We start from the raw sequence: 18,440 nt of genomic DNA, 5'->3' as shown, positions 1-18,440 counted from the left end.
AGAAAAGAGACAAAGACTTGGTAATTTGGTACAATACATGATCCTACTTATGGAAATGTATGTAACTGAGTGTAAAATATTTTCTGTTCTGTATATTTCACAATGTGGAAAGCTTAGCTGATCCTGGTAAAAGTTGACTGGCAGTACCATGTATTTCCTCTATTTTTTGTTTGATAGTGACAGAACACAAGGTTTACCCTTTTTCCTTGATAATGAAATATTTGGATCATTATTACTTATCAGAAAATCGGCATACTCAAATCAAGCTTTGGCAGAAGTTTACAGTACATTTTGCCACTTTCATGCACATTTTCGTGATTACATCAATGCAACTCATCAAAATTATCACAATAAATGAAAAGATATTTTGTTATCCATCTCTCCAAAGCAGAAACACTACATTACAGTCCACTGTGACAAATATGCTCTGAAAATTTTTGTTTCTCTTACTTAATAATTCGACACTAAACTTGTACATAACCCTAACCCATAGTAAATACACACAGTTTCGACTATTACGACCAAAGATCATTTCCAATAGACTATCAAGAGTAATATTTGACTTACCAGGAATAAGTTCTGGTAAGTACTTGAACATGACCTGTAGGAAGGCTTGGCCCCATCTCTTAGCCTTGGGTTCCGTTACTCCAGTGATATCTAGTAACTCCTCCATGGTGAATGGGGTCTTCTCCGTCATCTCTCGTAGAGTTGCATCTAGCAAAGATGTCAAAATTGGTATTATAGAGACCACACAAACAAAATAAATAATTTGTTAATTAGAAGTACCGGTAAAGTTTTAAATCATGCAATCCTTTCAATGGACCAAGACCTCTGAAGTTTTTGTTGTTATTCATTATATCTAATGATGTAACATAGATCGGGTAATAACCAAGCTTCTTATGACCCTGTTGACACTCTCTCTATCCACTATCTCTGTCACCCTTTGCCTCTCTTAACCTTTTCAGAGTCATCATTTCTTCTTTTCCATTAACCATTCAAACTATGCTATGAAACAGTGCTATGCAATTTTCTTAATCTTAACGCTCAGCCCCCAAATCCAGGGGAGCATATCATGAAACAAATAATCAGCTATTTCACTGGCAACTCTTATACGCTACTGAAATTCGTATATCTGACTAATACCTAAATTTGCAACATTGGATAAGCTTTAGCATTGCAGTAAATGGAGACTTTCGGCGCTAATTCTTTATTTCCCAGGACTCTTGGGGGCATTTCGGGGGCAAAATTGCCCAGACCCACCAATTAATTTTTTCCCCTGGTCTGTGTTAATAAGTCAATTTTTATCCAAAGTGGGCATTCAACCTTTTAGAGAACAACCCATCAAGAGAACTAACCATTGAAGATATTGGCTGTGTTCATGTTGTTCTCAGCAGCCAGAGTCCTGCAAGTGGCCCTTAGATCATCCAGTAGTCTTTGGTGGATATCGTCTCTAATAGCAGCAGCAGCAGCAGCGCTTGCTGATATCACAGGTGCTTTGCCTGACATTGCACGTGATGCACGACTCTCCTGCATGCGTAGATGGACCTGAAAGGGGGGAAAAATAGTAAGAACACTAAATGTATGATTTTATATCAGTGGTCCTTTGGTAGATCAATGTATTAATTAAGTAACTAAGTACCATGGATAGTTCAAACTTAAAATTTTGACTTCCTCTCTCATAGACTTGTGTACATTATGGGTGCATATGTTTAAGAATAAGTAATCCCTTATTCAATATGGTGGAACTTTTTTTAAAGGTTGTCTTTAGCAATGTCATTTGGCAGTAATGTTTATCAACCTATGGGCAGAATTCTGTGCAAAAATGAAATCGATTTGTTTATTTATGGATGAGTGAGCACGCATCAAAGTTGGAAAATTTGTATTTTCAATGTCACAGACTCATTTCAAAGGGTAATAAAGTGAATATTGGGGGCAAATTCGGTTCGATATGTGACTTTAATTGCTGTTGTTTTTATCATCCATCATTTCTATCACCACACACTTTCCAAACTTCAAACATTTTCATGGTTGAGCGAGCACATTCGAAAACTTTATCGGAATGAATACTCTTTATACTGCATAAATGTATTCTTTTCCTAACAATTTCTCAGGATCAGTTGAATTTATGGACAAATCAGTGGTGGATCCAGAATTTTAAAATGGGGGAGGGGCCTATAATCGGGGGAGCCACCATCATTTTCAAATGTTAAAGGTAAATGCTAGTTTTGGTAACGATATCAAAATGAGTTCGTACAGAATCCAATGAAATGACCACCAAAGTGTCTGTTTGTATAAATAAAACGCATGTGCCAAAGGATTCTGGAAGAAATTGTGTAATTGCTGAGAAATCAGCATATAAGCACAGTATTCGGGTAGAGCGTCGCGCCCGACGCTCGAAGCAATAATTATACACTGTCCCATGTGCGCTTATCTGTGTTGGGGAAGTTCAGTCTGAACATTTTTCAGCGTAGATTTCAAGATTTCACAAAGTTCAGTTTATGTAACTGTACCAGATCTAGATCCTCGATGATATACTGACAATTAAGCCTGGTTTTACAGACTTTCTCATGAAATCAGTGTTTACTGCAACTACTGGAATTTCTCTTTAACATGATCTAACAAGTTGTAGAGGATACTACATAAACCCCTATGATGATACATCACAATACAGGGGCCGCGGAACGGTTTTCAAAGTGGGGGGGGGGGGCTGACCATGCAAAAAATCACAATCGTATGGTCATTTTTACATTTTTGTATATGCTTTTGGAAAAAAGTGGGGGGCTGAAGCCCCCCCCCCCCCCCACTTCCGCGGCCCCTGCAATACATTGTGCTCACTCAACCATGAACATACGATATCAAAATTATGTGTGGAGTGGCTAAATGATGGATAGTAAAACAGCATAACACCATAAAATTCACCTACAAACAACTTTTGCCCAACTTTGTATTTGCACAATCTGAAAAACGACTCTTGTGACTTTCAAAAATTGTCATTTTTAATTCAATCTTTAATTACTCATGTATGACTCAACCGATCAATCTAATTTTCCCCCAGAAGTTGCCTAATAAGTGCAAAAAACACCTACGAAATATCATATCTCAAAATAATTCCATTCAAAAGTTACAGCAATTTGATTTAGGGGGGACTTACTTTTTTTTGTTGTGTATATGTACATCACAATTCCTTACATGTACCTGATTAAATTGTAATTGTTGCTTTTACCCATGTATGACTTGAAAACATTTTATTGTAAACATGCTAATCTCAGCCTTTTGGCTGAGTAACATGTTTTTATACGAAATAAACCATGATTGAATTGAATACTGCCTGTCCCAAAGTTTGCTCATAAGAGAACCTCCCTTCCTTTCCAAGGTCTGTTGTGAGAGATCCTGATGCATACCTTACATCTGCCGTTAAGCAGTTCAAAGGCTCTCTGGCCAACTTTGACGTAACAGATAGCCTGTTCATGGGCTCCTACGAACATTTCTTCCCGCAGGTAACCATCGATGATGAGCTTACGGATCAGTCTCTCACTGTCTCCTCGCTGGAATTCTTTCTTCTTGAGGATACCATAGACTGGACTGTTGTTGTGGCCACTCTGGTTGACCTTTGCTGAATTCCCACCTGATGGATTAAAAAATGATATATATGGAACTAACAATGAAAAAAAATTCTATAGCAGGTGACTATTTCCACTCTGAGCTTTTTTAAAGACCCCCCCCCCGACTATGCAATTTCAAAATAGTCTGGGCTCTGTACGGTTAATGTGTTTATCATTCCAAGACAGTTACGATTGAATCAAGCATCACATGCACTGACAAATTGCACTTCTACTGTTAGAGATATTTGGCTATCTATAGTTAAACCACAACTTCAGACCAGAGTTTAAATTAAATCAATTCAGAAACAGGCCTCTGAGTTTAGACTCACCCATAAGGACATCAGCATAGTGATTAGCAGTGAACTGACTATTGCCTCGTCTAGGTCCTTTGTACCTCGACCTGTTGGTGGAATTCCCACTCACGTCACCGACAAACTGAACCAGACCTTTGGCCTCTTTAGTCACATCCACTTCAACAAACGATGCCTGAAAGAAAATAAATATTTCAAATATTGAAATAAAGTTCAGTGCATTCCTGATAAAGTTCGAGGTTCAGGAGAGTTTGAGGAAGCATCTTGCCAGTGATTTTTCACTGACTCATTTGTTTTGAGCCAATCAAATGCAAGGATTACAGTAGCTTATAACAGCTTTGTGTGAAAATCACTATTTGCTTCTATGAAATGCTCCCCAGGAGTATACAAGCTGTCTCATAAAAATGGTTGAAAAGCCTACTTAATTTTGGTTTCTCTAAAATTTACACCAATATCTATATAATATCTAATCTAGTCAGTCTAATTTCTAATACAGAGCATAATTCTATGTTTTAGTGCAGGGAAAATGGACTGTCGTGTATGATGTCTTCTGAAATTTTTCACATCATCAAAACTTCATTTACATACTCTTGCCACAAATAAACAAGTAGCTACATCAATTGACTATAATTTGGCGCAAATCATGAAAATTAAAATACTTTTGTAAGAATAACCTCAAATTTTATAGACCAATAAACAAGAAGAAGCAAGAGGAGTAGGAGTGTTGGGTAGAGGAAAGGATGCACTGAATCAAACAAAATGGAAGGATCATTGGGTTCGGGCGAATGCTACAAGTGTTTGATAGTTCCGGCCTTACCCATTAAAAGGGACAACATGAGATTCTAAAACTAATCACTACTACTACACTTCTGAATAAACATACAAATAGATCAACTGACTAAATGATTGTATTACAACAAATATTGAGAGTAATTGGAAAGACAAGAGTAGTACATACACTTGACTGGCAATTATCACAGGTAGTCTCCCTACTTCGTCTGCAGATCTCTCGATTGTACCCTGTCTCACCAAAGTATGAGAGCATGATAGCTCTACGGCAGTCGGCCATGTTATCACAGTATTGCACCATGCCGTACAGATTGTCCACATGGACCTTGATTGCATTGTAATTATCACTACCCTCTGTGAATAACAATAGGAGTAATGATTATGTAATGAAACTCTATGTGATGGAGTAAATATCGTAGGACTGCAAGGGAGATTTTAATCCTGTCTCCTTTCATATAACTATTATATAGATAATACATAAAAGAGTAAAAGACAAGTGGAGTAATAATACATACATGTTTGTGTAGCTGGAAGTGCCTTTCTAGAACAGTCTACCAGAGGAAAGAAGTTAACAGAACCAGGAGCATTTCATGAGAGGACTTTTGTCCGACAGGTGCTGTTTTATCAAACAGTTGCTATAGTAACAGTGCTCCTCAGCCAATCAAAATCAAGAAAGTTTTAATATCCGACAACTTGAACGAAAAGTGTTGATGAATTCTGGCACTGCTTTATGGGACCATGCAGTTCATTTAATCTACAACCAGTTTGTCTAACAACCATTTGGTCTAATATCTGCTTACTGCATTATTTTAACCATTTTTAATTTCATTTAAAGGGCATACGTACCAGAAGCCTTGAGAGCCTACTTCAAGCCCTCAACTAATCATATCTGGCCTGTTTCAATACCCATAATGCAACATTCTGAGCAGCGTAGTCTTGTAATATAGACCCACTTGAATGATAACACTCTAATTTTCTTCTCAATGCATTCATATCGCAATGATTATGCTACCAAGTAGCACACCAGGGGCCTGTTTCTTAAAGGACTTGCAACTATTGCAACTTTGCCATTATGGCAACTACCTTGGAAACCTTGATTGTGATTGGCTGCTGAGCCCTGTTACCATCCATGGTAGTTGCCATAATGGCAAAGTTACAAGTCCTTTATGAAACTGGCCCCAGGTATTTTTCCTCTAAATAAACAATAGTTCCTCCACAGAAATGAAATTATAGGCTATTTTATTCCCTGCGTTACTAATAATCATATAAAAATGTATGTTTCAAGACTAGCAATTTATAAAATGCTGTCAATGAGAAACCACACAAGGATCGGTCTGTTCACTCCCCCTTTAAGCGATGACAAAGGAAAATTTATAAGACTTACTCTCTATCATCCGCCTAAGACGAGTCACATCTTGGTAGGAGTAGTAGAGTACACAATGAGCTATGCCACCGTCTCTACCAGCCCTACCAGCCTCTTGGTAGTAACCTTCAATAGACTTGGGTATGGAGTAGTGGATCACAAACCTGACATCTGCTTTGTCTATTCCCATACCAAATGCTATGGTTGCACATACGACCTAGAGAAGAAAAAAATCATGATAGCATATAATAATAGCATATAGATAATTGAAAACAATATTCTAATTGTATGACTTTTTTTCAGATTCTTTCATTCTGAGCAAGTATGAGATAACACAGATAAGGAAACTGTAAAACCTGTATTGACATTATCAAGTACTACAGGGCTTTGCTTCACAGAAGTAAAAGTTGCTGATATTTTTTTTTTGCTCCCATTTCTTGGAGCTGAATCACGATTGAAGTTCTTAATTTTTTATGATAATGTGTCTAAACTGGTTTCATACTCCTAAACATTGGTCTTACCACCTAAGAAATATTATTTTGTAAATGCTGTGACTTAGTGCACTATGTAGAGCATACAAAATGCTGGTTATTAAGACCTTTACCTTATATTGATCATTAATCCATCTAGTCTGAACGGTTGACCGTTCCTTATCACTCTGTCCAGCATGGTATGGACTTGCTTTGATTCCAGCCTTGGTCAAATCATCAGCAACTTTCTCACATTCATTCCTGCAGACACAACATTTAAAAACAACAACCAAAAAGAATGGTTTGTATCCACTTAGTCTAACAACAGATGGTCTATTTCCCAGATTAACACTATCATACAATCCACTTGGTCTACAATCATGTTGGTCCAACTACCATTCTGGTCCAATCCATCACTTGGTCTTCATGTAACTGTCATTTGTCTAATGACCAAATAGTTGGTCCAACTACCATTCTGGTCCAATCCATCACTTGGTCTTCATGTAACTGTCATTTAGTCTAATGCCCAAATAGTTGGTCCAACTACCATTCTGGTCCAATCCATCACTTGGTCTTCATGTAATTGTCATTTAGTCTAATGACCAAATAGTTGGTCCAACTACCATTCTGGTCCAATCCATCACTTGGTCTTCATGTAACTGTCATTTAGTCTAATGCCCAAATAGTTGGTCCAACTACCATTCTGGTCCAATCCATCACTTGGTCTTCATGTAACTGTCATTTAGTCTAATGACCAAATAGTTGGTCCAACTACCATTCTGGTCCAATCCATCACTTGGTCTTCATGTAACTGTCATTTAGTCTAATGACCAAATAGTTGGTCCAACTACCATTCTGGTCCAATCCATCACTTGGTCTTCATGTAACTGTCATTTAGTCTAATGCCCAAATAGTTGGTCCAACTACCATTCTGGTCCAATCCATCACTTGGTCTTCATGTAACTGTCATTTAGTCTAATGACCAAATAGTTGGTCCAACTACCATTCTGGTCCAATCCATCACTTGGTCTTCATGTAACTGTCATTTAGTCTAATGACCAAATAGTTGGTCCAACTACCATTCTGGTCCAATCCATCACTTGGTCTTCATGTAACTGTCATTTAGTCTAATGCCCAAATGGTTGAATACCCACCTTGTCTACTTATTATTTTGCACTTTGTCAAATGAAAATTTGGTTCGTAAACAGTTCATCTAACTTGACCTTAAGCCCTGATAAATACCTCATTTTCAATATTCCTCTGGTTGTGGTTTGGTCTTACATGTATATCCAACAACAAATAAGCTGTCCATAAAACTGCTTTTCCTGTTCTTTAGTCAGGTTTCAGTGCACATATAAGCACAAATAATGCACAGTGATTAATGTATTAGAAAGTATCATACCTTGAAAGACAGTAGATGATTCCTGATTTTCCTTTGAATTGTGAGTTGATGAGTTTTGTAATCCTCTCTATCATCTTACTGGGTTGTTTCTTCTCTACTCTGAACATCAGATTACTACGGTCAAAGCTACTGGTCAATCTATGAACAAGGGTCAAGAGTAATTATGATGACAATAATGATAACAATGAAAAAATGAAGGATAAATGGATGAAAAGGAAGAGCAAGGATAATGTTCTTAGCATAGTCCTGGCCGGCCTTTTAGGGTTTAACACCTGAAATTGTTTTATTCAAACTTCCAAGCAATAGACTGAATCATGGTGCTCTATCTAAACTTGGAAATTATCTAGATTTTCATTAATGATTCCCAAATGAATCTCAAAATATGTCCATTCATTTTCATGAGTCAGGAAATAGAGAAGACAATTTGTTTAAATAAACAAATTTCCTGTTAAATTTAGATATTTACACAAAGGTCATCAACACTAAACATCCCTCTTTTCCTTTTATAAAACTTCAAACTATCTACAGAAATTGGGACCATTGGCAGATCCAGGGAGGCCGAACAGGCCTTGACCCCCCCCCCCCCCCCCCCCCCCCCATAGTCTACTGGATCAGCCCCCAAATGGGACAACTTACTGTTCTGGGTCCCATTTCATAAAATAAATTTGCAATAACAGGTGAGAGCTACTGAAATAAATTGATTTGATTGGCTCATAATGAACTTCTTATAGAAAATGCGTATTATTTTGTTATTGTAACAAGTTTTATAAAATTGGCCCCTGTAAGATCATCACAGGTATTTGTTGATAACAATCTCTGTCCTACTTACACCTGAGGTTTTTTCATCTTGAGTTGGTGAAGGATGTCTGTCTTGACCCTAGGGGTAGCTGTGGCTGTCAGGGCCATCATGGGCACACCAGGGAACTTCTCGCGTAGCTTGCATAACCGTTTGTAGTCTGGACGAAAGTCATGACCCCACTATGTAATCATCGTAATTAATAAGGTAAAAAAAAGGTGTTTTAATGTCAAGACTAGAAATTTGCATTTATCTTCAGTTTGTGTCCTATGTTGACAAATGGACATATATAATAGTTTCCAAAGTTTTCTATTGTCACATAGAAATTTCCCAAAATGACAATCAATGAAAGATGGTCAGTGGTAAAAATAAGCTGCCCCCACCCCTCAAATAAAAAAAAATAGAATGACCAATTTCATGCCCAGGTCTCCCGTTTTATGAAAAATACCATTAACGGTATATATAGTATTACATGTACCATGGCACCATTGTACAATGTCCAATAAATATCAAGATCTCTATGACTATAGGTTATGAAATGGGACCTCAGAAATTATGTGAATCATTAAAATAATAAACAAAAAGGCTCTAGATATATTCACAGCTCAAAATCATGACAGAAGTAATGCATAAACAATTTCTCCTATTAAACATTCATTTAATTCGATATATCATTCTACAATCTATAAGCCTGTTCACGGTTGTAAACTGCGCACGAGCAGAAAAAGGTCAGTGGAGACAACCATGAAGGTGGCTTTCAAATTCACTGACATAGGCATTTGTGATTTGATGATTATTCATGTATTCCTTTCAAAATATTTATCACATCCAAGCTGAAGAGTAATAAATAGAGCCTTCATAATCACTGGTATTTGACAGTAGCCTAAACAATAGTCAAATGTGCCAAAGACAGACAATAAAACAGATTTCCAAACTTTATCCCTGATGTACTATTCTAGTCACCTGGTCTATGCAATGCCTTTTGTTCTTAGAATTTGAATACTCTACCGGTATTAAAGATTACGCAACATCTACATTTGAAAATGATAGTGCTTATCCTAATGAAAAATCACAAAGGTCATTTGAGAAAAGTTGATCATGAGCTGACCGTGAACTGGCTTATTCTACTGACCTGACTGACACAGTGTGCTTCATCAATGACAAACCTTGAGAGTAACCCTCTGGTGTAGAGATGCTCCATGGTTGATAAGAGCTTCTGACTCGCACTGATCTGGGTTTCCAAGGGTGGACGGATACAAAAGAAATCAATGCAACCAATGCAACCACAAAGGGATGGGATCAATCTAATAGAATACTACATCTTTTCCATGAAAAACCTTTGTCTGGACTTACTTTTAACAAAAATTGGGTGATTTATTTGAATCAAATAATGACTATTCTGCCTATTTCTTTGTTTGAATCTTATATCAATTGTTAGATTTTTTTTCATAAGTCGTTCTTATTCCAGGAGGATAATACCCAAAGGGATGACAGAAAAAAAATATACACTTGCTTATAAAGTGCTTAACACCTCTTTCTTAGAAGTCTCATGGTGCTCTACAATAAATACAGCATAATAACCCTGGTTTTAGCAGAGTTGCTGTTATGCGCCAAGCGTTTCAAGGAACAAATTTCCTGCCCGGATAAATGTAATTAGTAGCGGTGGCTTGGAAAAAGCAGAGTTGGCAATTAAATGAAGGCATGACGACTGAATTCTGACCTTCTCCGGAGTGACGTAGAGCATCTTGACGACAGGGTCTCTCATGCAGAGCTGTCTGTAGATACCATCAGCAGCAGCACCAGACATCTCCCCTGATAGATGGGTTGCAGGGATCTCAAGAGAGACCAACCTCTGGACCTGGTCCTGGATAAGGGACTTCAGAGGGGATATGACAATGGTCACCCCTGCAGTCAGGACACCGGGCAGTTGATAGGTCAAGCTTTTACCTCCACCTATAAAAAAAGTAACAGAAAACAAATTAATTAGTAGAAATGTTTGAGTCTTAAAACAAGTAAAAAAAGCCTATGGGAATTGCAGAAATCAATAGTCAAATGGTGAATAGAGATAATTAGAGAATAAATGATTAACATGGCAAAAAGGTCATTTTTCTTTGCTCTAGTTGCAATCTTAATTTCTTCACAAGAAAAATACAGACAATTTGCAGCCTTTGCAGCAATTTATTGACAGAAGGAGTAGAAGAATTTTGTTTTGAGAACATTTCAATTGATCTTTTATCTTTTTCAATTCAATTCAATTCAATGTTTTATTCAATTCCAATAAAAATCAATACAGAGTATAGAATACAGTAATAACAAATACAATGTGCAATAATAAGGCAGAAAAATATAAGGTACATGTAAAACAAGTATTAAACAGATACAAATGACAATAGAGAGATACAATATTGGAATTAGGTGGTCATAAAAACCTATCAAGGTTTGTCGAGATAACCACCCTTACATAAAAAATAAAATAAGCCAAATTGAAATTACAAATTTGATAAAATGCTCATTTAAAATTTAATTCAATAACTGAAATCATTTGATAATACATGTACATGTAATACTATAAACATAAGTTAAAACACGTTTAACCGCACAAACCCAATACATAAACACACAAAGGCAGTAAAAATCCTTGCTTTCACACACTATTGATTAAATATAGTTTCAATTTCCTGCTAAAAGCGTTCGTTGAACTGATTGATCTTATTTCTATTGGAAGATTGTTCCAAACAGCTGGAGCATGGTGTCTAAATGAGAATAATACATAATTTTTATTTACAGTCCATAAGTGATATTTATTTTTGTTTCTTGTATTATAATCATGAATATTAACATTTAAATCAAGCATAGACGATATTGAATTATGGAGTATATTATGTTTATGTTTAAAAATTAATATTGCACAAAAGTAGGAATTGAGTTGATAGATATTTAGAACATTATATTTCACGAAAAGTTCTTTAGTGTGGGCCAATCTGTGAGAAAATGAACATATTCGGATTACTCTTTTTTGTAAAATAAACAATCTTTCTAGTTTTGAAGGATATGTATTTGCCCACACTACATTACAGTAAGACAAGTAAGGCAAGATTAAGGTATTATACAAAGTTAAAAGAATGTGTTGAGGCAAGAAATCACTAAGTTTGCGGATGATACCGATATTCTTAGATATTTTATTTGTCACATCCATTATATGATTATTCCATGAAAGTCTTTCATCAATTAAAACGCCTAAAAACTTTGAGTTACTTACACGTTTGATAACTTGATTATTCATTTTAATATCTAATACTTCAATATCATTTACTCTATTATGTCCATGAAATAATATATAGTTCGATTTATCCATATTCAAAGAGAGTTTGTTATAGTAAAACCATGCGGTTACATGAGGTAATTCTTGATTCAAAACATTATTCAAAGATTGTAGTGTATTATCAGAAACTAAAATATTGGTATCATCCGCAAATAACAAAAATTTCAATTTGTCTGAACATTTTGGTAAATCATTAATAAATATTAAAAACAAGAAATAAGAGAAAATTACTAATTAGAAATTAGTATTTACACAAACAAACAATTTCTCAAGGGTATTTGCTAGTTATAACAGGTAGTTCCCTCTTTGGTATGTAGCTACCAACCAAGTATTCACACAAAAATGTATTTCAGATACCAGTTGTCTAATTACTAATTTTCTCTTATTTCTTGTTTTTTATATAATATTGCTTGTTCACATAAAATTGCAGATTCTAAAGATAGCCACATCCCCATAATATATTCTGCATGCTTAGAAATGTGACAGGCTGTTTATAGAGGTACAGTATCTGTTCATCATTCATTAATTCTTTCCATACCTGTTGGCATAAGGATGAAGCAGTCTTTCCCAAGTAAGGCTGCATTGATGGCTTCAAGCTGGTTTTCCCTGAACTGATGGAGACCAAATGTCTTCCTGAAGACCTTGTGGAGCTCTCTCGAGTGAGGGAAGTTGTAGCCGCTGAATGGATTGTCAGAGACCACTTCTGCTGGCATCTCACTTAAATCTGATGGAAGAGAAACAGAAATGTTTGAAAGTTATTGCAAAGAACAATATCCATATTCATCATGGTACATGACATCTATGAAGGCATTGGGGTGTCATGATAAGGACCTTGTTGAAAGTCAGAGGTGAACCTCCAAGACTCCAGGCTTTTCACTACCAATCCTCACATTTCATCATAGCAAGAATAATTGGGAATGCGGTAAAGTCACTATAAAAGACACATATCACCTTTATAGCAGGTTTCTACCTAACAGACATGGCACAAACTTTAGATAGCCAGCTTTTAATATAATTTAAGGTATATTGCTAGGAAAAGGACATTGCCAGAGGCTACTTATAATGGCATCTGACTTTGAACTGAAACATCAAATCACATTAAACTATATCACAAAGGAGTTGTTGAGTATCTGAATATATGTGAATTTTTTTTTTCAGTGTAAGAGCAAAGGCCATTGAAACAGAAATATCATCAGAGGGGGCACTAATTTGGAATGTATAGAAAATAAAAAGCTAGTACAATACCCACCTTGACTCAGATTTGATGATGGAATAGCAGTTTGAGAGAGCGCTTGAGTTGCTGATTGCCGTTTTGTTCCGATACCCATCATCCCTGGTCGACTGGAACCACCATCATCTGACCTCCCTTGATCAAAGCTGGACCGACCCCTGATGTCAGGGACACTCTGTGGCGTATCAAACCGACTTGCTCCAAACGTGCTTGGGGTCTGGAAGCTGGAGGAAGTCCGACTCTGATAGCCGCTGGATCCTGGTGTGTCTGTATCCTCAACTTCAAAGAAGCTGTCACCACCAGAAGGCAACGGAGAAGACACTCTTCCGGTTCCTCCTGCTCCATTGGCTCCAGGAGAGGAGAAACCTGAGGATGTGCTCATGAATCCTGGAAGGCTTGTCCCTGAGATAGTTGACTGGTTCAGTGATGTCCTTTTACTGGATAAGCTTCTTGGTGTTACAGTTGAGGATGGGGTTTTAAACTGGAAAGAACTGGCAGGCCCAGAACTCCTATCATTGCTCATTGGTGTTTCGTACCTTGATTCAGAGTTTCGTTCACGTGAACTGTATCCATCTTGATTGCTGTAGTCTGTGGTTGGTGGATAATCATCGGTAGAGGATGGTTCAAGAAAGTCACTGGCTAATCGCCCAGTACTGCTCAAGGTTGAGTTGGCAAAAGAATGTCCTGTCGGTCTACTGGTGAGGAGCGTCCGAATCGGTAATGTCTTTGACACAGGAACTCCTGTATGCTTCTGTCTTGATTGCACTTGCTTCTGTTTAGCTTTCACTCTCTTCCTATACGATACAAAGTTGAGTAAAATATGGACATATGTCAAACATACACGTAATAGGGATTATTGAAAGAGTGAATATCACATCAGACATGGATTTCAAAATTTCAATATTGAGAGTGGAGGATGATAGTTTATGAAGCATGAGATGGTGACACTCTGTCTACTATACCACCTAGGAATTTAACAATCAGAACCCTCCAGATAAGTCTTAACAGAGTTATGTTCAAGAAATAAGTACAGAACACGCATAAGACAGTCTAATGCATTCTCTAAAGGCCACCGCACACCTTACAAATGGTCCATGATCCGATTTTGGAACAAATCGCATTGTGCTCATTTTCTGAAAATGTGAATGATAATTATCTATTGAGGTTCAAATTATCTGTTGAATCCTGTTTAAAATCGTAGCCAATCATGACGTCATTATGACCAGATATTAAATTTGCTTTATTCTAATAAGGATAAAAGCATAGTCACAGATTTGAACATAGGTATTTGTAAGATGATTTAGAACATAACACAGTAAGATATTCCATGTCTCAATATCATCATCACATTCTACTAGGTTTTATTCCAAAATCAGGTCGCAGACCAATCGTAAGGTGTGCGGCAGCCCAAAGATATATCCTAATAGGCAACTAACAGTGAATATTATACCCAGTTCCTTTCCACTCATAGTCCAAATATTGTCAATCTTACCGTAATACTGACAACTGCTTGAGGGTGGCAAGTTGTGGCGGTGATGTCACATCTCCAGTAGATGAATGCATGGATCTAAGATAAATATCCATTGTATTGCATATCCTGTCCATGACTTCATAGAGAAGGCTGTCCAGGGATTGGAGTCTATCTTGCAGCTCATCTGCATTCATCTACAGCGTATGACAAGAGGAGAGTGGTTTCTCAGATGTTACGTCATGTCATATCCATTCATCTTTCACTAATCATTGCTAAAATATTTTTCTATCAACTACATTCATATACATCTACCTTCTTGTTTGAAGTAAAGGTTGCAGAATGTGTGAATTTAGTGATGATGTTCAAAGCTCACTTTTCTACCTGATGCCCATATTGTTTTGCTTGACTTGTGTGCAATCAGCATTGGTTCAGCAAAAATGCAGTGAGGTATTACTAGCAGTGAAAATCAATCTCAAGTATAAATGCCTTGTCTCTGTTTAACCCTGCTTCTTTACCATTGCATTTTTTTTTTTTTTTTTATGACAGGAAAGTTTTCTTGATTCTCAAGTTATGATACCAATGAGACAAAAAAAATACACACAATTAAAATTCAACAAGACAGACCTCAACAGTGATATGTCTTATACTACATACCTGATCTGTAAGTGGTTTGAGAGCTGGATGTGCTGTCAGTGATGATATATCATCAATTCTTTCTTCCATAGGTCTAGTGGAATGAAAAATATAGATTTTATAATCAATATGTCGGAATATGAATTTATTTCTTATTGACACAAATATAAACAATCAAGGCTTAATAGTCACTTTATTGGAATTAACGATGTAGAAGAAGACAAGAAACCGAGTATGTCTTGGAAATGGTATTCTGCCAGTTCACCGAACGGATATGAGGTTCTATTCCTTATTTTCAAGGACAAAATTGGTGGATATTGACCACATTTCTACTTTCAATTTAACTGAAAATCCATTTCAGAACACTCAATATCAAGTTTGAATATAGTTATAAGCTACTCAAACCATGCCATTTAGTAGAACAAGGTAAATTTATGAATACCTGTGTCTTTTCATAATTGAAAGTGACAAAAGGTCCTTATACTAATCTACTGTGCACCCTTCACAATCGATTCTCGGAAAACCAAAGTTTACTTTTGGGCTTGTCCTTTGTCTCCCAGTTTTACTCCCGGCTTCACATCTTGGGATGGAGGAATTGCTATGATGTCCTCCTCTGGAATCCTGTGACGTTGCCTTGCTGGAGGGGTGTGCTGGGTCTGCTTGAAGACCGGGGACGACGGTGGGGATGGAGAGGCCGGGGGAGGGAAGGCATCGTCTTCTGCATCAATGGGAGGAGGAGAAGGGAGGGAATCCCACTGTATATCAATGTTGAAGTCCCCAGGTGAGGGTGGAGGAGATGGAGATGGTACATCTATGAAGTCATACTGGGTCTCAGCAACAGGACCAAGTGATGGTGGTGGTTCATTCTGGATATAAGGAACCCGAAATGAAACAAAGCATTGTATCTTATCTGCCTTTTTGGTGGAAATTCAAAGTCGGTTTAAAACACTATATAACCCTTTTCACCAATCAGAGGACAAAGGAGAGTACAAAACAAAATGAAGTGGGCCTAGTACATGTAGCTACAGACACATTTTTTATTAGTGGGCCAACACTACACCAACATACAAATTTATTGATTTCAATTCATTTGGAAGATGCAAATTCACATGATAAAATAATCTTCCATATAAAGTGAACAATCAGAATAAAAGCATAGTCTAATTAACTTTAATAAGTTGTCATTTCTGGAAATTTAAAATTTTTCCAATTAATTTCATACTTTCAAGGGGGCTTATTCTCTTCATATATTGTTTTTTTTTAAATGTAGCCCCAAAGGAACATAGGAATATCTTTTTTTTCTTTAATAAAACATTGGCATATTTGTTGGTCACAGAATACTCACATCAATGCATGTCAGATCCTCCTCATCATCAAAGTCTGGTGCCTTGCTTTCAGCTGTCAAAATACAAATTGTATACGTTTTCATTAAGGGTGACTTACTTTGAATACAATCCAGGGAGCATTCTATTTAAATAGATCTTAACTATGGAGAACCAGTGAACCATCAATGTATGATTTATTATCAAAGTAGAAAGTAGACTAAGGTTCATTTAGTAAATACCCAATTACTTGTCTGGTTTGTGTATCCATATAAAGTTTATACGAAATCAAAGAGTCATCAAAATTGCAACATGCTCATAAAAAATTATATCGATATTCTATACTAGGAGTCATGCTTAGGATTGGTCGAATATTAATCACAATATGGATATGTATAATAAAGTGCAGATTCCCTATTGATTATCACTTACAGTGATAGAATTTTTATATTTCACTCATCATTTCAGCACATAGAGTCATAATATGTTATAGAATATTTTCAGTGTGTACAAAGTATAACTATAAGTGCTGCCATTCAACTTTTTGTTCAATTTTTGACATCACAACAACCTTCCTCATGCAAGATCTAGATGAATGCATTGTTCACTTCTGCACTAACAGCAAAAAAACAGTCGACTCAAGCATATTTTTTATCTACATGTACGAAAACTTGCTTTTTAGACCAAAATAATATTGTTCCTTCCTGTATTAGTTAAAGGATCCAATTCTGTGATATACATGTATGGCCTTCTCACAGTAATTATACTTACCTTCCTCTGGCAGCTGAGTTTCTGACCAATCTATATGAATAGCATTATCTTCTCCTTTTAGAACATCCTCCTCACCATCATCACTGTCGCTATCCAAGATAACAGCTCGACCTTTCTGAGATTTCTTGGCAGAAGCTAGAAAATTGACAAGATATAGGATGATCACAAGCTAGACAGTTGAAAACTTTTCTGCACATTCCGATATGACAGCAAAAATGGGGATAGTAAAAAAGGGCAGAACAAATCTCCTAGGCTAATGAGAGTGGCACCGAGCCAGCCACCAGGGCATCCAGGTCCATGACATTCCATGGCCTGGCGTTGGTTTAAGCCCTGTCCATTGTAACATATAGCAAATAAGCTATTGTTTATATACTTTTTTTTTTAAATAAGCACTGAATTCTGAAAAAAATTACTGCCAAGCTATCATCTATCCATTTTCCAATTCCAAGCTTGTCTTTCAAAACAACTGTGTTGTATTTACCAATTACATCTTCGTCACTGTCACTATCATCTTTCTCAAAGGCAGGGTAACATTCATCTTTCTTTCCTTCTATGATTGATGGCTTGCTGTTTGGCTGCTTACTTTTGAATGAAAAGTGCTTCTTGGGAGCTACAGATAAGAATATCAGTCAATACAATGGAGTGATTGAATTATTGCCAGAATTCAGGTCGCAACAAATAAGTAAAACTCTGCTTCATTGCTAATTATATAAAAAAAAGTAAATGGTCTGAATGCAAATAGAATACATGTAATTTATGCATACACATGTAAAAATTGCTTAGAATGTTAAAATTATAAGTGACAATATTCTATTTATGCATCACAATTCATGAAATAATAACAAAACACATTAATATGTATTAAAGTGTATCACATTACACATTCATAAGATAAAGAGCAAAAAAAACATCAAGATATATTTCATCAGTTAAATTGTAGTTTTATGATCATTGCAT

At 36.5% G+C, this 18,440-nt stretch overlaps 1 protein-coding gene across 1 annotated transcript in view; it reads right to left on the bottom strand.

Moving 5' to 3' along the window:
• LOC129262155 (recQ-like DNA helicase BLM) overlaps positions 1-18,440 on the bottom strand; it is a 28,416-nt gene that overhangs the window by 3,766 nt on the left and 6,210 nt on the right. The window contains exons 4-22 of the mRNA XM_054900209.2: positions 17,965-18,093; positions 17,484-17,618; positions 16,736-16,788; positions 15,925-16,256; positions 15,412-15,484; positions 14,779-14,951; positions 13,305-14,080; positions 12,594-12,779; positions 10,454-10,686; positions 9,866-9,964; positions 8,767-8,915; positions 7,938-8,075; positions 6,670-6,796; positions 6,087-6,282; positions 4,872-5,056; positions 3,932-4,088; positions 3,402-3,625; positions 1,356-1,545; positions 568-714 (exon numbers count right to left, since the gene is read on the bottom strand). Coding sequence (XP_054756184.2) covers positions 568-714; positions 1,356-1,545; positions 3,402-3,625; positions 3,932-4,088; positions 4,872-5,056; positions 6,087-6,282; positions 6,670-6,796; positions 7,938-8,075; positions 8,767-8,915; positions 9,866-9,964; positions 10,454-10,686; positions 12,594-12,779; positions 13,305-14,080; positions 14,779-14,951; positions 15,412-15,484; positions 15,925-16,256; positions 16,736-16,788; positions 17,484-17,618; positions 17,965-18,093 — 3,702 coding nt within the window. The remainder of the gene's footprint in view (positions 1-567; positions 715-1,355; positions 1,546-3,401; positions 3,626-3,931; positions 4,089-4,871; positions 5,057-6,086; positions 6,283-6,669; positions 6,797-7,937; positions 8,076-8,766; positions 8,916-9,865; positions 9,965-10,453; positions 10,687-12,593; positions 12,780-13,304; positions 14,081-14,778; positions 14,952-15,411; positions 15,485-15,924; positions 16,257-16,735; positions 16,789-17,483; positions 17,619-17,964; positions 18,094-18,440) is intronic.

The sequence above is a fragment of the Lytechinus pictus genome, chromosome 5 (assembly GCF_037042905.1).
Source record: "Lytechinus pictus isolate F3 Inbred chromosome 5, Lp3.0, whole genome shotgun sequence".
NCBI lineage: Eukaryota > Metazoa > Echinodermata > Echinoidea > Temnopleuroida > Toxopneustidae > Lytechinus > Lytechinus pictus.
This window is presented reverse-complemented; position numbering and strand designations above follow the sequence as displayed.